At 41.3% G+C, this 27,364-nt stretch overlaps 1 protein-coding gene across 3 annotated transcripts; it reads right to left on the bottom strand.

The window, feature by feature from the left end:
* Positions 1–61: 61 nt before the first annotated feature.
* Positions 62–23,177, bottom strand: LOC110977672 (thyrostimulin alpha-2 subunit-like). 3 transcript variants are annotated; one of them, XM_087137601.1, is made up of 4 exons: positions 22,865–23,177; positions 9,067–9,338; positions 2,156–2,334; positions 62–923 (listed from the first exon to the last, which is right to left on the bottom strand). In XM_087137601.1, exons 2-4 carry the CDS (start codon positions 9,173–9,175, stop codon positions 828–830), a joined length of 384 nt encoding a protein of 127 aa, XP_086993727.1. In that variant the 5' UTR covers positions 9,176–9,338; positions 22,865–23,177; the 3' UTR covers positions 62–827. The 3 variants fall into 3 exon arrangements, with proteins under 3 accessions (XP_086993727.1, XP_022087666.1, XP_086993729.1); XM_022231974.2 differs by lacking the exon at positions 22,865–23,177 and adding an exon at positions 13,330–13,489; XM_087137603.1 differs by lacking the exon at positions 22,865–23,177 and adding an exon at positions 9,616–9,744.
* Between the last annotated feature and the right edge of the window lie 4,187 nt (positions 23,178–27,364).

Genomic DNA, 27,364 nt, shown 5'->3' with positions numbered 1-27,364 from the left:
ATGAGGGGTGTTACGAAATGTTGGAAGGTATTTTAAGGTGTCACACCAGACAAGCTTCGTATCTGGTAAGTCCCGCTTTTTTTTATTTCAAACAATTATCATCTCGCTGTTTATTAACCTAGGCGTCTCAGGTTTTTATACACCAAATTCCTATAAGTCAGCTTCGTTCCTCTAAATTCTCCTCCAAATTCCTCTAAGTCAGCTGATGCAGCGATGAGGTTCAGTAAGTTATTACCAATTCACCCTAGCAACTAAATTGTTAGAAGGCCTATTTGTTAGTTGGCATCAAAAGAAAAGATCTACAGTAGTAAATCGTCGGCTTATGATTATACATGTACTCCTCATGACATCATAATCTATGCTTTATGATTGGAGAGTGGAAACGGTCCTTACTGTTAATACAATTACTTCAAAACAAATCCACGACGTCGTTGAGAAAGAGCTGCAACGTGAAACTGTCATATTCCTTTCATTTTGATCTCCACTGTCAATTCATTAGTTGAAACATTGATTTTGCGGATCTTTATACACTCATTATCCTGTGTTGAATGTACAGTTACATAGATGTTTATCATGTACACTTAATTGGCACTTGAGTTACTCGTCCAGTTTGTGTTGATCAAGGTAACAGCCGAATATCAAATCCCATGCAAGCAATTTTTAATATATTTCAAAATTCTGCGCTGTCAGACTTTTGTCCCGTAAAACAGGTGAAACAAACTCAAGTCAAAATTACATCCACTGTCAAAACCACTTATAATTAATTGTTATACCACTTGCCCCCCATCAAAAATGCCGCTGTCTCCCTCAAGAGCATAGATCATCGGCTACGGGATTGCACAGAGGGCGCAATTGCAGGTCCTGGCCGACTTGAACGTGTCTTTGTAAACTTGGTTGTTTTCGCACTGCAACGTGATGTGGACCTGCACCGAAAATGAAAGGTACAAAAACTAAGTTCCTTTGGGTTTTGAAAATTCCCTTTCTCCAAAGTTTGGTGGGGTGCCATGGATCACTTCATCGCACGTGGGGGGGGGGTTGAAACTGTGGATTGTCTCTATCGCATCATTCTATCTGTTTCGAGATACGGTCCCCCGTGGTCCACTGTACCAATATTAAACCTAGTCCAAACGTTCCAAATTTATTTGCACGAAGCAAGGTGTAAGTTTGGGCAAGACTGGTTTATTATATTACAGAGAGACTGTTCCTTTGAAAATGAAGAATTCCAGAGGCAAATTACATCTTAACCAAACATGATGATTTAACCCACGGAAGATAGTTTTATGTATATCAACTCTACTTCCAATATGTTTTATCTGCCCAAACATACTTTCTCAGTGACATAAACAATTTACTACGACAAAAGTTAATTCCTTTTATAGAAAGCATGCTATTAATTTTTTAAGACCATTTCAGAAGTATAAAAACAGTTGCAAGTAATTTCGATATTGCAATTAAAATAAATGTTGGACAAACAACGGAAACTTCTGTTTTGAACCCGGAAGCCTTCAAGGCAAGATCTTCATAATACAACTTAAGATCTTAATAATGACCTACGTCATCCCTGAAAATGGTGTCAATATCAACTTTTTTTCTTCAGAAATTTCCCAGTATGTTTGCACCGACAAAGTCCCATAACTCGTAGTTAGTTTATAGGGTCAGCGTAGTAATCGGGGCGGAGGCTTTGTGTGGGTGGGGGTGCGCTAACCTTACATAACTAGTGTGGACTTGTGAACAAAAGATGACCACATGATGCAAGAAGAGAAGACGTTCTGTGGACTTACCCATGTCCACAGGACGTGTCCTCTTCCCTGAAAGAAGTTTAGAGGCATTTTGGGCTTAAGGTCATCAGTCGTAAAAGGACGAGGTAAAGTCAAGGAAACATTTCACAAAAGTCTAGCGGTAAATCGTATTCCCAGTTCAAGAAAAATGAGTGTTTTCACAGAGTTATCCTAACTATACGAATACAAAGGAATGTCCACACGAGGTATGTAACGTACGTGGGATGAGTGTTTGGGCTTTGGTTTCGGTTGAGTTGGAGTATGCATTGAAGGATTTTGGTATACTCGAAACCTCCTCTCGGGGTAATTCAAAATCTACGTTATCGAGTCACTCATCCTCTGAAGTCGGCTTATACTTCATCGTGCTCTACACTCACATCGTGTGTTGACGTTATCACACAACATGACCCGTGTGATGTGAAGAGTTGAGTGCCACCACTTCTCTCTAGCGTAGCCGAGTCTGACAAGAAGGAGTACGTCATGCAGTATCCTCGGCAGGCATTCATCCTCACCCAGGCCGTGTGACAGCCGGGTATACGGACCTCCTTTTGGTAGCCTGCAGGAAAGACATGAAAACACGATGGGAATTGCGTATGCATACGAGATCAGGAATGTCGTTACTGCAAGCATTTAATTAATAAATAAATAAGCACAAGCCAAACAGCATTGGTCGAAATCGTCGAAGAAACACTGAGCACTAGGGGTATTCTTGGTGTTTAAAGGGTAGCTATGCCCACAAAGGAGGTTTCCCTGTGGAACAAAGAAAAACTGCACTGCAAGATGGCTACCACGCTAAGCCGGTATACTCTGTTGAAGACCGTTATTACGTCAGTGTGTTGACAGTCAATCATATTCCATAGCACAAGTTAAGTGGACCCTTCTACATGTCCTCAGGCCCTTGAAGGACAGCTGTTTTAGGATGAATGACATAACGTAGGTGAACATTCACTGAATACAGTTCATTTAAACAAATTAATAGTAAAGATCGACTCTCCCATATGCGCGTGAACCTATGTATGCATTGATTAGGCCAGCAATATCCCGCAATCCTTGGCGGGATATTGCTGCTGTAGCGTGCTTCTTTCACCAAATTCTTCAGGGGCCCTTTGGACAACCTCGTCTCCGAGGCATCAAGCAGAGCGCTACCAGTAGATTCAATTACGCCCTACCATTGTATCATTTGCAAAACTCAAAAGTCTTGGATGTTATTACGCGTAGAATAAGCTGATTCCCTTATTGTCAATTTGATACATGAAAACCGGTATAATTATTTTTTTTTTGTCAGCATGATCACATCTGTGTAACCTGTATTATAAATTATAACACTATAAATGACGACAAGTTGCTGGAGAGGGAACAATATTTCTGAAGGGAATTAACACAGAGGCAGGGATTCCTTGTAATAAGGTCACAATATGTATAGAATCAATTGGCCACGCCGCACCCAGATGTCCCCCGTCGGAATCCTAGTTAAATACAGCGCTACGGCGTGGTGCTTGCTCGGTGGCACCCGACTGTAATACCACGACAAATACGGTTGAGCGAAACTGTTTCTTTTTCATCATGTTCGCGAATTCGGTCCCAAAACTGTCATGTTGAATTGAAACATTCCTTGAAATGGCTACCTAGGCCTACTAAAGATGGGGACTTTGGTATGGAGACTCTTAAGGGACATTACACATCGCTAATATCTTCACAGATATTTACAAAAATGTACGATGTTACAAGTTTTGGTGCCTACCGGTTCTTTTTCGCACACGTTGCCTCATAAAGTGGCCCACTTATTATCAGCCTATTTTTCAGGAAACTAGAGGGTATAAAATTTGAGTTACAGCCTTCATTTTGTTAACATGTGCAAACGGTATAGTCAGGTACCACTAGGGCCATATTGCAATCCATTTCTACCTTTTCATTATCAAATCATATACTTGAATTAAATTTAAATTAAATTTAGTAAATATAGTGTGCACTTCATTGGGCACGCCCACGCATAGCAAGTGTAAACTGTCCAACTCCCCTCTTAATTGTGTGTAAAATCTTTATGAAATGAAGGCTGGAACTCAAACATGATAGAGATTCTCCGAGGTTGGTACAAACATGCAAACTATGCAACAAGGTATTCACCAACGTATGCGGGGAAGATATCAAAATCTTAGATATTTGAAAAGATATCTGCGATGAAATTTGTGACATCAAAAAATATTTTTGGCAAATATTTGCAATGTGTAAAGTCCCGTTAGGACCACCACACTTCAGTGATACATTTTAGGAATGAAAAATAAAAATTAAAAAAATGAGTGCATTCAAGACACATATTTGCTTGCAGGATTCGTTGCACTATATTAAAAAGAAGCAAAAACAAAAATTCTTGTCTGGAATCTTCTCAACTTGAGACAGTGGTTTTGTGTAAACATTCGAGACAGCATGATACACATCCTTGTAGATGTCGAAAATTCGAAGACTGTCAGTGTCAACGTGATATTTCTGTTACGATTTTTCGCACCCCCTTTTCACTAGTGGAACTGGCACACAGGTCGTCGGACGCACTTGATGCACTCAGAGATATCTTCCTTTCTTCCTGCCTACAGGTTAAATTGGACATGCCAGGACTCCATTTACGATAATCCCTTAGTTGATACACTAAATTGCTGAAAATGGATCGAGCTGCCTTGATGCGCAGTGAACATGCGACTAATTCCGTATCGAGCGCGAAGTTGATGCATTTCATCGGCAAATTCCGTTTAAAAGGTTCTGAAACCGATTGCCAACTACGGTATATGGGCTGGTAAAAGAAGAAAGGCAAAAACCATAGAAGATTGTCTTCTCGGGCCGGCACGCAGTGAATGTTATTTGTAACAGTCAAGACATCTGAATACCTGAGTAGCACAGTAGTTTGCCAGCTGTGTGAGAAACAGGAAGTGAAGCAGCTTCTATACCATGCCACAAAGGGCCAAAGAAGAACCTACTGGAGACAGCCATGAACTGAGAGCCCCATTAACGGTAACCCCGATCGTGCAAGAAATTGTAGCGGCCAGAAAAAGCGTGGGGTTAATTTTTAGACTGCGTGGTACTACACAGCGTTGGATAACTCATACTCGTACTATACCAGAGTACTCGGTCCGTACTCGATTATCAGTGCTCGAAAATTCATTGTACTTGGCAAGTATTCGACTCTTTGCTCTTGGATTTTGGGCGTGCTCGACCCTTAGGCACTCGGCACTCGACACTTGTACTCGAGAAAAATTCGAGTACTTCACTTTTTTATCAATCGTGGTTTCGGGCGCTGGCTGATGAGCGAAAATTGCACTGTTCAATTTTGAACACAATGCAACGCGAGACAGCAGTTTCACTCTGTAGTTTGTAACACGTGCAGAATGCTTACCGTGCCCTGGGTACAAGGAGCCTTTAAGCTGGTTTAGTTTCTGCCAATGCAGCTTTTACTTTAGTAGGAAATCGTTGCGCCGATATAAAAGCCGAGCTCGTGCTCAATGACCATTGTAGCACGTGGAGTGACACTGACCTAGAGTTTGTTGCACGTTTCGTAGCTCTTTCTTAGTTGAATATGTCGACGATTTCCGATATGCAATTTTCTAGGCCGAAAAGGGTCTGCTTCCGGTTTTCCGACCAACCCTACTCTTTCGGCGCGACCTGAAAATTTTTATCGGCAAGTTAGGAAAAATAGATTTAAAAAAAAAATCTTGTTGTCTTCTCTGTCTTTGTTACACCACATCATGCAGGCAGATCCACAGCTGCACGTCGGACAAGCATCGATGTTGCATGTTGCAAGAAGATTTCTGCAAGTTAATTTACAGAACTTATACATGTATGTGTACTCGGACTGGGACTTTGGTACTCGGAATAGGCTCAGTACTCTGCCTTGAATGTACTCGTACCCGTGCTTTGGACTCGGACTCGTCACTTGTACTCGGCCAGGGACTAGGGACATAACGTACTCAGAGTACTCTGTGCTCAGATTTGAGGACTCGACTCCAACACTGGTACTACACGGAAGTTAGATACCAAAGAACTGGACACTACGGAACACTACTTTTTTGTGAACACATTGCATTTCTGTAAGTGTCAACTTTTCCTCGTTGACGTAGACTAAATGCATGCGAGCCAGAATGCGTGAGGGGCATGATTTGTATAAGCGACCATGACAACAAACCTTTGTTAGAATCGATCAAACCTCCACAGACTGTGTAGTATCTCTGGGGTCGAATTTCAGCCTCCTCCCTTGGTGTGAGATGGCCAGCAAAAAAAACGCTCTTTTCGGATCCAGCAAATAAGGCGTCCGTTTCAATGGGATTTGGGGGATGCATAAATGGCCATAAAATGAATTCAAAGAAAATGCCATGGGCCCAAATGCCACTTTCAATAAAACAAAGCCACGCACTAACTGCATCACTGACTCATTGTGTTTAAATCATTCGGTAGAGGCGAGTATATGGCGGCCGAGCATCGTATCCGGAAGGTTCCGGAAATTCGGGAGGAAAGGTTTATCCTGTCTACATGGTCGACAGCCACTAGTTACTCAGTGAAGAGAATTGTCCACTTACGTTTGACAAATTGTCATGAATGACACGTAGGCTTACATCCTGATGTAGTTTAGTGACTCCTTGACTTAACAACCCTAATCACGTTGGTTGACGTCCACAAAGGAAGCTGGCAGACGACACACTACATCAAAACGAGACACTTGTAAGTGAATTCACTCGGCTACGTGGCTGCCTGTTATTATTTTGCGTGTTTAGGGGAGCTTTGCTCATGCACTATGTATCTGAAACTTGATCTAGATTTGGGAGCCAATCTACAATGCCAAATCCGTTTTGTTATCTCTTTATTGTATGATTTGGTTTCATCCATTACAGTCTAATCATTTTATTACTTTTATTTTGGTGTGCACAGCTTTTCACGTTTCCTTTTTTAAATTGGACAGAAAGTGTGTTGCTTAAAGGCATAAGATGCCAAACGGATTCAGACGGAAAGTTCATGCAGTACCTGGCAATTGGAAAATAAATGGAGAATTAGCCTCTTGCCTGTTATTAAAATTATTTATATATTTTTGAATAATTATTTATTCAAATCTAAATCGCAAAAGACTTATTTTGGAATTTCGGTTTGGGAAACGTACGGAATGGGGGAGGTGTACGTAACTGGGTTTGGACTGAGTAGCGGTTATGAAAGCCAGTCCTTCTTTATCAAATCCATGACAATTTAATTCACTTGATGTATATAACGAAGGTAAACCTTTCAAGCAGTGAGCATGCGACATTGTCGTCGGATGAGATTTCACTAACGTTTTCACGATTATATCTTAAACAGTCTGTTGATGAAATGGTTACCTCCACTGTCAGCACATTACCCCAAAATGCCTTTTTAGTCGTGAAGTTTGCTTGTTAATAACTGTAAGGAATTGCACAACGTGAACCCACAAACAACGTCTTAGATTTAAAGGGTTTGGCTGTTGAACTGAAAAACATGAGCCCTATACAATTTTGTCGGAATGTGCCTGAGTAGTTAGAATTTGTGACTTCCGATTATATTGTAGGGGTCGGAGGTTTAAATTCAACAAACCTACTTCCCTCTCTTCCTTCCTAGGTGCCTTGAGGGCAGTAAGTGCGCTGATACCGACTACCGGACGGTCTTGTCTGATAAACAGCATTGAAAATTATTGATGAGTCTAAAAACTCATTTTATTGAGTCAATGATTGTCTGTGTGGAGACACACTTAGACTTTAATGAGTCAGTCGAGTTGAATGAAATGGCTCTGGTAACCCGTGTCATTAGACAATATTAGGCCTATTCTCACTCATTGCATTAATGATGGGTCAGAAAACTCATTTTGTGAGTTAGTGAATTGTCTGTCTGGTTAAACATTCATCAACTTTGGTGAGTCAAGTAAGTCACTCGAAATAAGTTAACTCTTTGTCCAAGGAAGCACATACATACAGATGAACCTGAGACAAACCAGTTTTTTTTACTGAAACGCACTTGCTAAGGCATTTTTAAAAGCATTCCCATAGCAATTCAATTTAAGCCTTAATATTCCAAAGATGACACTGACAGACTGAGGATTTTGCGCCGAATGCCTTAAACGAAAAAGACAGCTGCTGTAGACTTTCTGACGGAAAATTGTACTTTGCATAGCAGACCATAATGTGAACATGAGGATATATGTTTGGAAGAGATGCAAAAGGTGGCTCCCTACACAAGCACAGTTGAGTCACTGTGCGAATTAAAGAAATATCAATGCGAATACGACTCCGGGTTTTCCGTTCGTTTTGCGTATGGGCGCGGGAAAGTGACACAGTGCCGAGTTGAAAGACTCATCTTCAGTGGATTAAGATTCAGCAATATCTCTTTCTTGTGAGTCAACCTCCCATTATACTCAATTCAGTGACTCCAATGTGATGCAAATGGTGCAGAAAAGAGTCAATAATAACGTAACTCACAAATAACATCTAAAAGTGAGCTGATAGGCACAACTTCTTTTAAAAAGTACATCTCCATTAAATGCTTTAAAAAAAAAAACTCTCAGGAAATCAGCTTCCAAAAAATGACAGCTTCAGATCGTTGGTCTGCCTAAAGGTCAAACTTCTCAATGGTTAAGCTTCCAGCGAAGGAAACGACGTTCATTCCTAAATTCACAGTATGAATTAACAATGACAATAGTTTCCAAATACTGAACTCGTAAGATGCGTAATTAAGTACACAAACTTATAAGGCAATAGACTTCATGTATTTTAATGGGAAATGGGGGAACATCTAAAAAAAAACCAAGTATGGAGTTAGGGGCGGGGTCGTGTAAACATTGGTCCATTTCTTGAAACGACTTGAAGGTTGGAGCTTGCTTTTTATAATGCATGCAAAACAAATTACGCAAGCAGGTCTGTTTGTCTGCTTACTTGCTTACTTTTAATCATCAAAATCAGGATATGTTACCCGTTTCTGAAATTGTCTCAGTATGGAAATCCGTAACCTGAAGCATTCCAGGATATGGCCATGAAAAGCGAGCCGTCCCGTGACAAAAATTAATTGAACTCGTCATGCTCAGAGAAGATACATAAAACTAGCATGATTGCCTGATTGATGTCACTCTTTTTACACAGTGAAATTTATTTTGATCACTTCATCAAGGCGTTTATTTCATTGTATTGGTTTCACAGATTTAGTAACATTTAGTACTGTGCATTTTGCAGTTTCGAAAGGAAGCGATTTGATAATCTTGTTTTTTTAATTATTAAAACAGACATATAATACAACCTAACAAGCGAGCTTAACTCACCAACTAAATGACAGCCAGCCCTCGGATTCCACTGGTCTGCGGCTGTGCACTGAAAGAGCAATATGGCCGCAATGTGAGCGAGGTAGGTCACCGTGACGCGCAACCTCATCGTTTGCCGATTCGGACACTGTTCGTCTCTACTCTTGTCTCAGTTACTACTCAGTTCGCTGGAGATTTGGTACGAAGTTGTCTCTGCTCTCCTCTCTCTTCAGCCGAGACGAGTTGGCGGGTATGTGCGGACAGCTTGACGACAGTAAGTGGCTAGGACGTGCCTGTGTGGGGGAAGGGAAGAAATTTGAAAATGTCAGGCTTCTTTACTCTTTCAGGACTGCTTATTTGCTGGTCCAGTCAAACAGCAATTTCCCAGAGCAACCCAATCTCCCCTATAACGTGGAGTTTTCTAGATGATTAAATCTCCATTCTTTGCAATTTTGCAATGAATAGCGCTTTATATTCCTAATTTTCCCAGTGTCAGTTTGAACGACTGAATGTGGGTCGACTCCGCCCAAGCAATTCACGTCTTGGCCTCCAGGAAATTGACTTGAATACTTGTTTCTGTGTTTGATTTAAGACCGATAGGGTAAACACGAGCTTCCAATCGTCGCAACAGCGAATCGGACGAGAAGATGTAGTTTCCGGTGCCGCAGGCTCGTAAATACTTCACTATCTTTGCTTTACAGCGCGGCATATCTTCTTCGTCCGTTTATCCCTCTAGACCGACCTTGTCTGTCACTCTGTCCTCGGTGCAGTGCATCGTTTTTATAAACATGAACTTGACATTAACGTCAATCTGTTATGAATACGCGTATATTCCACGTGCTGTACGGAGAGCACTTCCTCTACATCCATCACGCCGAATACTTTGGCCAGTCGGTGAGACTTGCAACATTAGCAAAATCCTCCAGTTGAAAGTACAAAAGTACAAAGCTGGACGACTGGACTCTTAGTAATTAATGTCTAAGCGAATTTGTGGTATATTCTGAAACATGGAAACTTTTAGTAAAGTGCAATGTTTGAATCACTAGTTGTACGACGTTTGACATTTTTCTCATCTGTGACAAGCATATTTCCTAAACATTTAATAGAACGGCCATTATATTCTGCGGTGGAATGAAATCCCTGTTGGTTTTCTCTACACCTCTCTCTTTTTTCTAAGGATTTATTAAGCGTTGTCATCTCGAGAAAATCCATCCTATAGGCCTATACAAATACAAGACTGATTATAGCACAGTGGCAAAGAAACGCCGTTTTCGTTGGGGTCATGGGCATAAATTCCAGGGGGATGAGGATACAATGTCCCCCATGCAATGTTTCTGACGAGGGGTGGGCCATAGGATCATGCTCCCTATTTTTGTGCCAAGCAAAAATTACTAAATACTCATTAGCAACCCTGTGCAATCAATGAGACAGAAATGCAAAGTTTAGTATTGCTTGAAAAGAAGATGCATAGAATTAGATTACCGTACTAATATAAAAATGCTTTTTCTAATTTGGATGACTTTTCAGCTTTCCGAATTTCGGTAGTTCCAGTGAGTATCGATCTCAGGAACCAACTTTATCTAGTTCATACGTCTTGTATTATACTAATACTATTATATGTTTCGTTAAAAACAGAGAGAGAAAAATGGAGAAAAAAAATTCAGGTGTACATTTTCGGTTGATCGTTAGTATAATACATGACGATAATGCCCAGGAATTTCATAGCATTGGAAAAGGTGCACGGATCCTCAATTTTATGGGATGGTGGAGGCTGAGGAACATGAATGACAGTGTTACATAGATTCTACCCCTCCCCCCCACAAAAACCCTCACCAGTCTTTCCCTACACTCCCCCCCCCCCACTCGCTAAAACATATTTACACCACTGATTGAAGATGAATGGGAAAGGGTGCATTCAGCATCATCCGTGGCGGAAGGAAGACATTGTTTTTTGATCGGCCATAAATTGGACGCAGAGTTGTGTCGAGGGAGGGTGTTCGACACTAGCTTTTTTTTACCTTTTGGGGTGGAGAGTACCAGACTTCATACAGACGGCGCCCTTCGTGGCTGCCAAAGTTCACACGACAATGGTCAATGGCAAAAAAGGCGCTTGTGTAAAAACAAATATTTATGGGGAAAAATTGTGCAGAAGTGACAGGAACACCGACAAAGCGTCAATTCAATTGTTAGGCCTATAGTCTTTGCAGCCTCTTTGGAAATGAAACCAAATAATTGATTATTAGATGTTATCGTTTCTTTGATCGGCTGTAAGATCAGTGCGCTTAATATTTGAAGCGACTACATACGCTGCTTTTACAAGCGAGTAGCCACAAACAATGAGCTGGCATCTTAATTTATGTATAGACCCGTCTTGATGTGCTGTTCATTGCTGCGAAAGTTATTCTTCCACGTGTCGTTATTTCTAACATGTTTGGTGATAACAGCTTTATAAATAGAAGTACAGTATTGAAGTGTGTCCGCTAATAACCCTCGCCCTTCCACATGAAATCACTTGTACCCTCTTCGTACTGGCAACGACAAACTGAGTTGGCATCGAGAACCAGCCGCGAGAAAAGAAACGGTGCTCGGTCACGATTTCACGGTATAAGCTCAACATGAAATGCCACAGCCCTAGTTGGACAGGCGCGGCGATTATAATTCAAACCTCGCCGGTCGTCAGTGCGGTCCGCAGGAGTCTCCATTGGCAGTTGGTCATTACAATTTCTGTGTTGTTTAGACGTTTTTCGCAAAGTTGACAAGGAGCTACAGAAACTGCGATCATTAGACTCTATTTACAGAGGGGCCATTTTTGGCTGTGCTTCCCTGAATTCATCTTATTCAATGTTATCCGTTGGAGCCAGACTATTTTGAGCTCTATGTCTGTCTGTGCCTTTTTTAATATTTAAAACATTTAGGTATACATGTAATTAACCGCAAATTAAAAACTTTCATCAGCATAACAGACATGTATTTGTGATGAAGTTTGATTTCAGTGCCTTCGTTTATGTTCTCAGGTGCCAAACCGAAAAAGATGACCTCGCGTTCAATTCAATATGGCCGACTTGTGAATGGGGCCGATTGTCGTTATCAACCTTTTCTGTTATCTTAGCTCGAACCCCTGTTATTTCCAGTTTCTTTAATTTTCAGCTTTTTTCTGTTGCAAAGATTACAAATATTTCCAATACTGGAAAATGCGAATGAAAAATGCATTTACTTAATCAACAGGCAGATGCAGCGTTTCCTTATCGGCATTTTGCCATCTTTCAAAAACTTGTAAACCCCAGGTTCTAATCTTGTATTTGCTGTTTTGGGTTTCCACACGACCTCTGATTCACAGTTTTTTACATTTAATATAGTGGTGTTATAAAGAAACGACACAGGGAGAATGCAGCTATGAACTAGGCCTGAAGTCTGTCAACGTGCAAGGTGATTTTATACACCGAAAATTATGCGCCTTGCAAGCGCGTGCTGTCATTATGAATTCCCGACCTGCAAGCGATAAGGGCCCACAACCACGGATTACCACCAACCTTATGCCGTGAGAAAAATATCTTTATGCAATGTGAAAGAAGGCGCATAAAAATTTCAAACCTTAAATTTGCAATGACGCAGTCGTGAGTTTCGATCTTAATGTATTTCATTGACCATATACGGGTAAATTGCATTTACTTCCCAAGATTGCTGCACACAGAACGTTAATTCTTTCAATGCTCACGAAAAAAAATTAAAAACGATATTTGCGATTTCCCTGATACAGACCAAACCTAACTCACGACCGGAAAATCACATACACTAGGAACCTCCTGGGTTGGAGTCCGATTCTGTATTAAAATAGGAACACGTTACAGAATTCCATTGAAATAGGGGACAGAATACTCTTTGTGACGCGCGAGTGAATCTTGGTTTAGTGTGCAAGTGACACCACAAATTACGGGAAGGGCATCTACTTCAGTATAGGTGTCAATGGCTCACTTGTACAAATTGTGAAGTAACAGTTTTCTCAATTTTTTAATTTAAAAAACAACCTGTAAAAGTCCCCTTGGGTTCTCAATTGGCTGTAACAGAGCACCTGTGAATATGAATGTATCGCCGAGCCCGTAATCTGATCTATTTTAAAATTACAAGATTCTATTTGCAAAAAAGTTGGCCTGTAGAAAATAATAAGACAAAATAACTGAGAAAGGTTTTATGTCATCGTATCTTTCCTTGTACAGCTACGTAATGAATCGTTTGCAATGCTCTGAAAACAGTTAAATAAAGGTAGTTTTCAAAGAATGTACTCACGAATAGCAATGTCAGCAGATGAAACCATTGTTCACCGCGTCACTCGACGGCAAATTGTCCAATTTTTTCTTGATTAGAAGCTCGTTGAGGAGGGCCTCTGTCCATATGTACGCGAGAAGCCAAAAAAGCAAGGTGCTGACCAGGCAAAAACCTACACAGTGCGCAGGCGCGGGGGTCGCAACCGCTTTGCTATACACACTTGCGCCAACTCGCTGTCGGGGCACTGCTTTGCCTTTCTGTTCCCCGGGAGGCCGCGATTGCCGAGGCCAAATAAGTGTATCCAACACTGCGGGGATTTCTTCGCTTTGCCCCCCGTTAGGTCCCACAGATTCTAACCAGCGCAGCCCCCCCCCCGCATCAGTCGAGATTTAATTGTTTCGAGATAATTGCCCTGGAGTCAGTCATGTTTGTGATGCCAGATAAAAAGAGAGGCAAGTGTGTACACAAAGCAATATCTTTTAAAGAAAGATGCTTGTCAATGCCCGTTAGAGGATGTTGCTATGACGATCGGCTATACCCACTCGAGAGACAGTAGGAAGAAGGTACAGAGAGATGACCATTTAATAAAAACACAGTCATTGTGAAAAAGCCATCTTCTTTTTTTATATTGTCATCCAGTTTCATTACTTTCTGTTCGTTGTTAATTTCGTGGGTTTCTCACCGATAATTATTTTGTCAAGAGTGGCTACAGTTGTACCCGACCAACCTTGTACCTTGTCAAGTGTTTCAGACCACTGGATAGACCAACTCTATTCAGAGGTTCAGCAATATGTTTGATAGTGTCAGTATTTCTGAGCTGTTTTTTCTAAGTTCAGACAATATAGACCCAATGAGCCTTAGAACTGAACGGATAACAACATCGAAGGGCGTTAGCGTTCAAAATGGCATCTAGGTAAAATCTTAAATTTAACTGTGACTGCGGACTTTCCGGGCTAGCTTGAGCTTCTTAGTATCCGGAGATGCTACTTGACAGCTTCGATAGGATAGTGAATTTAATATTGGGTATTTTATCCCATACATCGACTTGTATTCGTGAACACTACATCCTTATGTTGTCCCAGGTTTTGTGGAGTGAATAAAATTGGTCTGAGAGAACTCAAACCTGCGGCCTCCTGCTCTCAGAAACGCACCCGCAAGTCGGTACCAACCAATGCACCGCTGCGTTTTGGACCTTATAAGCGTCGTTGCAGGGCAGTACACCCAGTGCTAAACAGGCATCTCCATAACGCAAACATTACACCTTTTGAAAAAAATGGGAAATAATTATTTGGCAGAAGAGATCCAAGCACGGCATTCACCTATGTGGACTTAAATTACAGGTATCGGTCCGTTTGATGCTTTCCAGTCTCCGTTTGGAGGTTCTCTTTGAGCTTGGGGGGACATATAATTGCAAAGTTACGAAAAAGATATTAACTTCAACCCTAACAGTTCTGAATCCTCCAATTCTAATATGAGTTTGCACACACCCTAGGGAGTTAGGGTTAATGCACCATCATTAATGGCAATCTGACAATACCGTACCCTTTATGTATTAGATAATATACTACTATTGCGTTGATTTTGTGTCTTGTGTTTCAGTATAGTTCATGGTTCATGGTCGCTCTCTCTGACACGTGTGGTGTGTGATGATGTTTTGCACTCTATGAAACGTTCCAAAACTATTGTATGGAAATCCCGTCAAGGTTGCTCAGTACTTGCTTTACCTCGTTAAGCATACATCATGCCGGCATGATCTTGCAAGTCGTGTTCATAAAAGCGTTGGAGTGAGATAAAATTATCGTCCACTTAAGTTGTGATTAGGAGCAACAAACCTCAAGAAACATGCAGAAAGGACGTTATGGAAACACACGACACTTTATGAAGTCTTCTGTACAATGGTTTTCTGCTTTCATATGTCAATGAAAAGTTCGGCTGAATGTGCGCGTGTTTATGGCACGTTGTGGGGTTATGAGAACAATAGTAGATAGGTACCCCACAAGGTCCTTATGGTGCACCGGGTACTTTAGCAGTACCCAAGAAGGATTTCACAAAGTAGATATTTGGAATTTACTCAAAAAGGGGAGACTTTGTATTCTTATCCGTCACAAATTGAAGAGTTTCATACCAAGCGTCGTTTGGTCGAAATTTCAACCCAGGAAAGTGATTCTGGATCAAATTGGAGAGATCTGGAAAGCACCCATGGCACACTAATGTCTCATAGTATATGAGAACAAAGACAAAACAAAATACCCTACAACGATACAAACTGCGTATCAACGCCTCTGTGGAACGTTTTGGTGTCTTACTTATAGGTAACAGTGCAAAAGGCGTTTGTATTCGCTTTTGCTTCTCGCGATGTGTAACAGGATTCCTTCAATACTGCCACCAATTTTACTGCAATCAATTTTTAGCTTTCAAATCTGTCAGAAAATTACGCCAATCTCACAAACATCAGCTATAGCAGAATAAATCCAGTGCTCATTATCAAATGTTATTTGTACCAAAAATGTTTCCCATTCCGGTCTGGTATGCCCTTTCCAAAGCTTTAAGGGAGATCACTGGCATGATTCCGAGATCACTTATCGCTATTCAGGACTTATCCGAAGCCCACGCACTCGAGCTCGGCCGTTGCATGCCGTGGTGATATTCCCGCTCGCCTCGGGTCATGACTTGATTCCTGTGAGCGACACGTAAAGCGTCTACGTGCGAACGGTAAGCTATGCAGATTATGGGTAGTAGTTTTGACAAGTCTGTTAATCCATGCTTTCATTCACACTGCAGCTTAGCAGTTCCTTCACTGACTTTCATGAGTTGAAATGGCGACTGAATATTTTTGAATAGGTTGATGCTTAAACGTTATTGTATTTACTAGTTAATAACTTGGTACTTAAAACTCAGCATTTCTACGATTTGACAAACTGGAGAACGATAAGCTTACCTTCGCATCCTCCATTAGAATGTTCTAAATAGGCAATTGAAAACACTAATTTAGTTATTGTAAATGCCTGTAAAGTAAGCTGTCAAGCCGTCGTTGTTTCCTGTCTCCAGTTTTCTTATCAATTATAAAATCCCATGGCTTTTCGAGCAGCAAAATGAACCAGAGAGCTTTTAAATGAACAGTTTTATATCAAGTATTCTGTTTGACTTTGTTTTAGTTGAATATAATTTTAGAAGTTGCTGCAGTCTTGGTAATGTATTTAGCGGTGGGGTATTACTTGGAACTGTAGCGAAAATTGTTGGGGATGACTTGCCCGGCCATGGAAATTATTTGCCGGTATTGATGGCTTTTTAAAAACTGGTCTCCTTTATGAGTGCCACTGAATACGTTTAGGTTGTTGGGAAGTCAGAACAAAATTTTTCAAAATTCTTCTGGAGTTTTTTCACGAAAAAGTGTGTGTGTGTGTGGGGGGATTTATTCAATAGCCCATCCCTTCAGTCAAAAAAGGGGATATACCCTAGCGGCGTATCCAGCTTCTGCTGTCAGTGGGGGCAAATTCAAAAGCGAATGCGACTTCAGGCTTATTAAAATGATTATGGGGTCAAGAACATCAAAAGCCTTACTCACAGTCCCAACACACTTGCTTTTATTTCGTGGTACTGCTTTCTTAGGTTATAACAAATATAAATAAATATTCGTTATATAAATATAAAAAATGAAAAAAAGTCAGTCAGGGGCAAGTTGTCCGCCCTCCCGCTGGATACGCCGCTGATATACGTGTAACCCCATTCCCCCAGGTTTTTAGGCATTCACCTCCCCCAATTAGCGACGTTGATCTGGATCATAGAGCTGGATATAATTACTCGCTTGACTAGTTTGTGATTCGGATTCATTTGTCTTGAGCGAATTCCAACAGCGGTGAGCGGGTTCATTCACGCTGCGGTTACCGCAACACAAGCGTGGAGTGACCCATACTTTGACGGTGTTAAGGACTAATTTACAAATTTTGCACAAAGACGTTACTATTGGCAACACGTCATCATTTAAAGTACACCACTTCCATTCTTGTGTTTGTAGAAAGGTTAACATTAATTTCAGATTTCAAAATCTGTCCAATACTTAGGCCAATCACAGGAACAACAGATACAATAACATGAGTTTGGTATGCCTCAATTGTTCAAATGCTATTTTTGTGCTGTTATTTCTGTAAATGTGTTCAGTTTCTTTTTCTGCGGTTGTTGTCTCCGCCGTAATTTAATCTTGATTTATAATTAACGGTGGCACAAAGTATCTAACGGTCGCATGTTTTATTTAATATAAAACCAATTACCGTATTTTTTAGTTAAATTATTTTTTATTTGTTTTGTCTTACTGTTTGGTAATTTAGCTTTAAGTACTTCCGTTTTTATTTTCATTATTTGGAAATAGTTTTTGTCTAATTTCAGCCACACAAAGACCCTGCAATTCAACCCCTAGCTGCAAATTGGTCGAATAAATATGAAATGAAACGAAATGAAATGAAATGAAAAAAGAGTAATTTTGTTTTCATTACTTCCATTAACGCGTTCACATTTCACGCCTTTTCATAAAAGTTTCCAGTGTGGCTGGCCAGTCGTACACGAGGCCTGCTGGGGGGAGCTGGTGAGCAGCTGGTCCCACCCATCGGGCAAAAACCATAAGCCACAAAGTTACCTATTTTTATTGTGATGTGCCCCCAGCTGGTACTGCCTCCCCCCCCCCATGCTCGGGGATGGCGACAGGGCTGTCATGGAAGACCTCGAACCACTGATGCCGACAGAAATCTTGCTACTCTTACGCTATTTGGAGATGCTGCCCGATCGAGTAGGAAATTCTCGGGCCCCGTGCAACGTGGAAGACGCAAGATAACGTATTCGCGTCCGAAATGAATGTTTCATTACGTTTGGGAGATGACTTACGCTTAAGTACGGTAAGGAGGCGGGATATAAAACCGTAGGTGAGTGATCACAGAGCGTGAGGAGAATAATTGCTTGGAGTGTATTTTTGGTATTCGGCGAAATAGGATCTCTCCAGTGTTCCTCGAACACACGCGCTGTGAAAAGAGTCGAAACAAATTCCACCAGATCCCCCAGCATAGTTATTATCCAAAATCACCGCCAAACAAGTTTTCACTTCAGGGAGTAACTTTAAATAGGTTTCACATTTAGATTCGCGATGAATTAACAAAGTATCTAACTGCCCCAGTGTATCAAGTCGTACACGCGTCTCTACCAAGACGAAGCCGTGTCCAGTTCATAATGGGTAGTGGCCTGGATTATCGGGCGTTTGTTATATGGGAAATGACTGCACCGGCTCATCAATGGTTCCCATCACAACCACAACATTCGGAAACAACATGATTTGCTCAACTGCATCAACTGTGGTGCACATTACACAGGGTTTTATACAGTTCGACACATTTTTTTCGTTACAGTTATACACTTTCTTTGCTCCGCACACTTGTCTCCAATTGCGTAGCCAAAAGAGTGAGCAGTGCAATGTAAATTACTACGGGAAGGGCATTTTAAAAAATAACATGGATTTAAAAGGTCAAGAACAGTAACCACAGCTCCTAATTGCAAAACTGGAAATATGGAACGGTAAATAGATAAAAGCATCGAATATTGAGAAGTTATAAATGTAGTCTGAAATCGACCATTACATGTATCTCAATACACTGTCTTCACAGCTTGAACAAAACTCTGGCTTCGAACCTGCTTGTCAGCAAACTTGTATGGCATTTCAAATAGCTGAAAGCCTTGTAAGGAGTCTCAATTCCGGATTCCTGGAAGTTATCCTCAATGGACCCGATGCCAAATTTGCGCTTCCTGCTTCAACCACAAAAACAAGACGTGAAAAAAGTGTCCCAGGCAATCATGTCTCGTAACCGACTGTTTATTTCCCAGCCTGACTCCCACATACCACATGGCAAACAAGTATGATGTGGCACTTCTCGTTCGTTTGTGTTTTTTTCTTTGGCGTAACTTTTTTTTTCAATTTCTTTATACAATCAGAGAAACTTCTCTGAACCTCTAAGGGTCTGAGAACATTTCCCTCATATCATATAATTTGTTTCTTTATCGGAGCCTTTGATGGGTTTATATATTGATGTCTTACGCAAGGTATATCAAATGCATACAAAAGTGGTCATTAAGAAAACCACTTAGTTATCTTGGGCTGCAGCTTTAGTGTAATGTACAAGTGGGCTTCTAAAAGTCTGTGCCAATCTTCCGTAAAAGTCGTTGTTACAGAAAGACAACCGGAAAGAAATCCAATCTGGACTTGGAATTTTTTTTTCATATAAAGAAAAGACAGACACATATTCAAACAGAAACACAAAATAAAGCATTACCCTCGTGGCTTTTTGTCGTTCTCACAACCCTGACACGCACTGGGAAGGGCCAATGCTTGACGTGCTTTTTCGAGCACTCGTTGGACAGATTTTAGAAAACTAACACTGGTCAACACACCCACGTGCGTGTGACACGTGCATGGGCTCTGAGTGTGCATGTGTGGATTGGGAGAACAAGTAACTCACAGTGTCTTGCCCGTCAAGAGTCCTTCCCAAAATTTTCCGAAAGACAAGTGCCTTTCCCAGCACCTTGGTAGGGCATTGGGACCAGAATTAATGCCCAACTATGAGCCACTGTCGTCACCATTACCAGAACTACGCTTTCCCTACAAATTCACTAAAGCAAGTCTATACCCCCACGACTTCACACTAATTAAGGTAAACATATTCAATATTGCCTGCTAATGTGCTAAAAACACAATCGTCTTTTCAACCAATCAATCAGTCTTACTTTACCACCACAAAGATAGGGTAAATACACATTATTAAGATTGATTACATAATTAGGGTGGACAGGGGTCACTAAAAAGCAAAGCTTGTCAAGAAGTGGCCCCACGTTAATTCAGTCAAAGTTTTAAAGATGAAGTAGGAACACATCGACGCAGTTACCCAAGCCATATGAAGGTTGGGGTTCGGGCTGTCGCTTTAGTAAGAGTTTGAGTCTTGTAGTGGGCTTATGTTACAGTTAGAATAAATGTTCAATAATTTGACAAAATTATTAAGGATCAAGGTTGGAGCTGTTTAATCCACATGGGTTTACCAGCCCTAACTGTTTATACATGTATATTCCAACTCGAATCTCATACACCAACCGAAGGCCGGTTTACACTTGTCGCAAGGGCGAACTCTCAAACGCGAATTTTGTGAGGTTCGATCAAATAGATGGATTTCACATTAGCGCCGTCTCCGCATGTCTGCATCGAAAACGAGGTTCTCTGTGTCAAGCTTTGTCGTGCTTGCCCGCGGAGTCGACACAGTACATACAGTATCCGGTTCGTAAGTGTGATACCACTTCAGTTTAAACCACGCCCACTGCATAAGATACACGGCCATCGCATGTACGTTAGTTCGCGGTAAATTACCATAGTTTTTTTTCTTTTGATTTCACGTGTCGAGTCATCCTGAAAGACTCTTCCACAAAAATTTGAAGCTTCAAAAGTCTGAATTTAACATACCTTTATGTATTTTGTGTTTTGACTCCTTACTTTCAATCGTCTGATCGTATTAAGAATTGAAGCTGACACATATAGCCTCGTTTTCGAACGCGGAAGTGCGCAGATCAACACTAAAAGCGTCGTATTGGGATCCCTCTATGCTCGCGCTGCGAACTCGCAAAAGTTGAACACATTTCAACTCGAGCGGAATTTTGTTGGAAATCTTTTTATGAACCAGCCTTAACTGTTTCCACCCCCCACACGCACATTCTTCGATATTGTCTGGTATGAATAACCATGGTAACTCCCTCAACCCGCCACTGAATTGTCTGGAGCTGGGAAAGCGCATCATTTCAGATAGATTGTAATAAGAATGATTCGATCACTAGATAACCTTCTGAAGAATCGCAGGGAGATTTCGATCCACTTAAAACTGAAGTGTTTCAACTGCCAGAATACTGCAGGCACGTTCCTCTCATTAGATTGTCTCAGACACCCCCTTTGAAATTCAATTGTTAGATATAGACATGCACCAGGTTACCAAAGCAGGTCCCTTGGGAAGCAAGCTGTGCATCTATATTGTGGGGGCCCATGATGACAGAGTCCTGTATAAAGCTGATGTCTGCTTGGCAAAGTGAAGTAAAGCATGGCTATCGTGCTCTTCAATCGCTTTGCTGTAATCGGCTTTGCAGTGTATTCTGCATCCATTGATATTCGTATTCACGATATGACGGGGAACAGCTGGGAAAGACGACTTTGGGATTACGTGCTTTGTAAACAGATGCTCGTTAAGCAGGGCGATATGAGGTTGACTGGGATGCTGTTATGTCAGTTCGCACACGCAAGACTCATCACCTTAACGCCAAGGTCGACGGTGCCACCAGATGGGGTCCTATACAACGCAAGGAGTACTGCTTAAGGCGTAGGGGTAGATTGCTGCATTCAACCGTCACTAATGGCTATGGAGATCTGATGGACAGCATTGTCATTTTCGTTCGTTCTAGAGTGTTTGTTTTATGGATAAGAATTCTTCCAAGAGCCGCCCCGAGTTTTCTGTCGGCCTCTAAAACGGTTTAATTCCCTCACCGTCTTCTCTCCGCGGGTTCACTTGGCTTTACCAACAGCAGTTTTGAATGGCGCCTTTGAGAAAACATTTCTTCACCAGTCTAGAGCCAAATGGTACTAAAAGTTACAACGATTTTACAACAATGTTTTGGAAGTTCCTGTTGCTAGCATGCATGATGCTGACGCTGCTATTTGACTGAGAGTACTATAGCTCTCTACCTGCGGCCGAGTTTGAGAAATAAAACACTTTCAATCTCATCTATTCTTGACCAACTTCCGTTTGTTTTCCACATTCCTCAGGAATCTGTGTTGTTCATGTTGTGCGAGCCAGAACAACCGGTTTCGGTATAGTTCAATTCACTGAGACCCATGCCAACTTACCGTACCAATTCAGTAACTCAGTGGCCGTCTCTACGATACGAATGAATACAGTTTTCTCACTGGACAATTATGACTATCTGGAAAAGCATGAACGGAAAAAACTTCCCGTTTCTCTTACACCGGGTGGTCAGCAGGCGCATACCCAGTACTTTGTTTTCCCCTTTGGAATCGATGTGGGAATATTTTGTAACACAATATTCAAAGCTTTTATCTTCTGTTTTTATGATATGGGTTTTGTATTTCTGATACTGCATATGAAGTTCCACTTTGCTCTTTATTTTCCATCTCGTTACATGCTGCTACTTTGCAACCCCCATCCCCCACATAAGAGACAAGTTTTGAAGAAATATTTGACGATAAATATTTCATGTCAATTATTAATGCATTGGGTCTATACACACAGAATTAGTTTGTGTATGCGTAATTTGGGCTTCCTAAGTCGTAACTAACGTGGTGTTTTTATACAGATTACCCGTGATTACCAAAAACTAAATTTGAAAACAACAAATGCAGTCGCCTAAATCGTTCGCTAACGAAAACAAATTCATTGACGATGAGGGTTTCTTTGGAACTACACTGCTAATCCAAAAACTACTCTCAACCACTTCTGACGAATTACAATATTATTTTCTCAAAACGAATACTTACAGTATCCTTTGCAAGGTCAATCGTTCCTTTAAAACAACGCGACTGATGGACAGAGGAATCGCTACAGCTACGAGGCAAGTATGCAAGATGAATACGAAAGATGAGCTGGTTTCAGTGACAGAGCGCTGCCTCCAGCAGCCACGCAGGCAGTTGTTAGGTCAAGTATCTTCGCTTTTCAGGCTGGACCAAATTAAACGCAAAAAAAGACCGATTAGAGACCAGATGAGGAATAAAGTCGACGGTTTAAATGCTGGTAGTGGATGGTGATTAGGTGATTCATGCTTGGGATTATTGCGGAAGTTCTGAAGGAGAACGGTGGCTATGCAAATATTTAGCAGCGAGTCATTTATCAACCGCACAGACGGACCGACCCAACTTTTACCACGACCTGCCTAGCTTGTACCGGAGAGAAGGCCGTGGGCACGGACCCGTTTAGCGGCAGTCTTGTTTGCTCTTCGTTTTAGTTTTGCCTCATACCCGCATATTACGGGGAAGTATTATTTGAACGAGTGTCGATTATCGTAGAAACTACTCGCGTTATCGGGAGACGAAAGGGAAGTGCGTAGTCCAAAATTCTGATAGGCAGTTCATATAGTTAAAACGCAGTCCTTCTTTGTCTTGGTGATCTGTCATTCACTTAATGTCAGTTTTATCAGTAATTCCTGCTTTGAAGTCCAAAGTATTTGCGTCACCGTCAGGAGGCGCCCTAAGATTTAATTCAAAGTGGCGTTGCAAGGGAAAAGAATCCCTGTCCCCTCCCGAATTATTATCCAACGTGCTGAAGGCCCGGGGAAGTACGGAGGCTTTGGGAAAATTGGAGGGCCTATGAAAATACGTCATTATGAATCCGTCACCCACACCAAAACCAAACGTACTCAGGACTGGTTTTGAAACTTTAAGATGGTGTCTCTCAGTCTTCAAATATCCGATTTAGGGAAAGCTTCAAACTGTCTCTGCTATATAATATATGATTTCATTATGTTGTACAGATTCAGATTATCAACATGAAATGCAAGGTTCCAGCGCATATGGGGGGTGTTGAATTTTACACATTGCTTCATTTTATGTTCTTGCCAAGTCGCGAAAAGACTGACTGAGGATCTTGAGATGAAATCTGCTCCCAACTGTCCCCCCAAGTAGCCGGTTGTGTTAATACGTCATTTTAGGAGGAAGGGTGCCACTTGCGGATGGGGTTCCCCGTCCCCATTAGTAAACGCCTTTTTTTTTACATCACAATGACATCGTGAAAAGAGAGCAGATTTTCAGGAGCAACTGACATTTCCGGTCATACCAAATATTGGTAAATTGTAATCTACAACAATCTACAGCGACAGCGGATACGCATGTGTTTGGCAATCAAAATTGGTCTTGCTATTCCTAGAGAATCCCTAAACATCAGTATTCAATGGCTGAACTATCCATCAAAACTCAAAACTAAACCGATAGCAAGAAAGACTGAAGAAAAGTATTGAATGACATTTGATCACACATTGAAAAAAAGCATTGCTTTTAAAATGTACACTAGTCCGTAGACGGGTAGGGGCTCAGGGAATGCACTTGATTTATCTAGTTTTTAAAATAAGAGACGTAAAATTTCCTTGTCGCTAAACAAAACTAAAAGCCATTTTGCACATCAGTAAATGAGGTTTCTTTGTGAGAAATGGCAATGTACATGAGACAAATTTCTATGGCTTTTTATACTGGGAAAATAAGAATTATCACAGTCAAATCAATGCCACTGATGTAGTGTCATGGATCGCTTAGCTCGTCGGGAAATCCTATGCCCTTGGTGAATTCGTAGTTCACGGGGATCAACTTCATGTCATTCACACGCTATTAGGCAGAGTGCTTTTGGGTACACGCCTACTTGGACGATCAGACAAGGGGGAAAGAATCATCGGGGTGAAAAGATTTTCGAAAGCTGTGCCCGTGCTTGTCAGTCTGAGGTCAGCCCCTCTGTCCACAGGACTCCCAACAAGTGAGACTATAGAGGGCGCACTGTGTTCAGATCGGATCTGAGCTACAGCACATGTGATTGTAGAGTGCAAACCCAGCCAAACTGTCGGGACACGTTAGCATACCCTCCCCGGGTCCCTCGGGGTGTAGTCCACAAATTCAAGTGACATTTTCTGCCCATGCAACTCATTAACATGGGAAGTGCACCCCACATACAGTTTCTTTTGAAAAAGGATATTGTTTTGCCCCTAAAATGGTGTGATTGTTTAATATTTGCCATGACCAACTCCCTGGTTCTTCGGGCATCCCTTTAGTCTGATTCCCTGCCAAAAGATTCCTTGAAGACTCTTGATAAAAAAAAGTCTTAGGTCAGACATCATCCAAGGATATAAATAGATATGAAGCAAGTGTCAGGGGTCACAAGTTGAGAGCGCGGGTGTTTTTGATTTCATTACAGTGGTGCACCCTGTTTGTGTTGGCATTTGCCAGTCGTCGTCAGGTCCTGATTCTTCCTAGATTTTCCTCTAGGAGACCTTCGATTTCAGTTTAAAGTCAACTATTGTAGGATCAACAGCTGCCATTAGGATACCAAAGTTTACGTTCAACAGCTATTCTACCTAGTCGGCCGCGAATAATCGAGCATTAACGGTACTATCCGAACATGCCGATTATAGACGGGACGACGTCGGAATATTTCGGCTATTTCCGGAAAACTGAAGGAATACGGGTGTTTCACAATAGTGCGCCTCCCAGAGTTTGCAAAGCGTTGGCAAATCACAGTGCGCGAAATCTGTCGACCCAATGCACGTTTGGAAAGGGTCGGCAGATTTTGCGCGTTGTGATTTGCCAACGCTTGGAGGCGCACGATTGTGAATCGCCCGTATTCCTCCAGTCTTGGTCACGTAGACATTGGGTGATACTGGATCTTTGATTCGTAGAGTAGCCAGAATCATCGGGTCTAGTATCTAGACTAGCATCCATCCAGTGGCGTAGCTACGGCGGGGGGGGGCACTTGGCCCCCAGCAGACACTCGTTAATACTTCACCATGTTCTCCCCTCCCCCCATTTGAAATCTCTGTTGAGTTTATAAAGCTATGCAGCACCAGCCTGTTTTCATGTTGTGGCCCCTTGAAAATTTGTAACCCCCCCCCACGGAAATTTAACCCTACTTTACCACACTGCACTCATCTGAGGACAGAATGGATACACGATCCTGTTGAAAAATGGTTCTTGGTGCCTGAGAAAGTAGAGGGATGCCACTTGAAAAATGGCGACAGACTTTTCACGGTATGATTTTATTTGTGTGAATAATTCAAAATTTAACTGATAAACCCAAAAAATGTTAAAAAGAAATTGAAAGATAAGGGCAAAACAACTATTTCATCCATCTTGGAATGTTGGCTTGGATTTTAGAGAGTCTGAACAATGCTGATTTTACACTGTTTTCAAAGGGGCTTGACTTGGTATAATGTACCCCTCGCTTCCCCTGTCAATGTTGATATCTGGAGCGGGAGCACAGACCGTGCTTTATGAGAGACAACATTGACCGGGGGCCTGGGGGTGATTCTGCCCGGATTGTGTGTGCAAACCACAAGCGTTCTTTTTTTCGCTATGTCGCATCCCCAGAGAACACGATAAAGATATCTTGTCATATTATGAGCAAAATGTATCGTCCGAGGGCGCCCTGTATAGGCTGCAGGTTTTTGTTTCAGTTTGTTGAGGACCAAAAAACCCAACACGTAAAAATACCACATTTTTAATAATTTAAAACTACACGTACAGTAACAGTTTTATTTATGGCTGCGACTGAACACCCTAATATTGTAGGGTTTATTGCTTTGAATGGAAACCTTACAACCAAAGGTGTCTCATGGAGCATTGAAGCAATGAATGACTGTTTGCCATATCATCTTTTGTAAATTTACCGATATTGAACTTGAGGTACAAAGTAACTTAATCAAAATTCTATTTCATGATTCATAAGATACTCCATGCCGGTATGAAAATAAATAGAAGTCGTATCAACACGGGCCAACGTGTAATTGTCCTTAAAATAAAACAAAAAACCAAAAACAACAAATTTACAAAAAAAGGCAAGACGTTTAGGAAAGGGGGAACCCGTGAACTCAAACACTGAAGTGGAAGCCAGAATTTTTGATGACAATTTCTCTTTGAAAAATGTCAAGTATCCAGTTGAGGGCGAACTAAAATGTATTTTAAAAATGGAAATAAAATTACCCATCATTAAAATAAGGAAGCAAGTGCCCCACGCCATCTTCGATTGATGTATATACCATTAATTATGAAACACACTAGACCCGCTACTGCTGTGATACTGAGCCCACTCATGAGGAATGGACCCAAACATGACTTGTTTTGGATCGGCTTTTGTTGATATCGAAAATTGAGAAAATCAAGATTACAAATAAAAATAATAAACGAATACAATTATTTTTTTATCAATCAATATGACGTTTATTTCCATATTGGTGAAGATCAGGAAAAGTAAATGATAACAGTACAAATGTATAAATCAAGAAATTA

The sequence above is a fragment of the Acanthaster planci genome, linkage group LG01, assembly GCF_054643075.1.
Source record: "Acanthaster planci isolate LZ-2023a linkage group LG01, COTS_SCS, whole genome shotgun sequence".
NCBI classification, from domain to species: Eukaryota; Metazoa; Echinodermata; class Asteroidea; order Valvatida; family Acanthasteridae; genus Acanthaster; species Acanthaster planci.
Note: the sequence above shows the minus strand (reverse complement) of the source record. Positions and strands in the feature narration are given on the sequence as shown.

Coding starts and splice junctions, on each gene's coding strand:
- LOC110977672 (XM_087137601.1), bottom strand. CDS start 9,175: ATGAGGTTGCGCGTCACGGTGACCTACCTCGCTCACATTGCGGCCATA. Junction 2,335..9,066: donor GGCTGGCTGTCATTTAGTTG/GTGAGTTAAGCT, acceptor TCTTTCCTGCAG/GCTACCAAAAGGAGGTCCGT. Junction 924..2,155: donor TGATAACGTCAACACACGAT/GTGAGTGTAGAG, acceptor TTTTCGGTGCAG/GTCCACATCACGTTGCAGTG.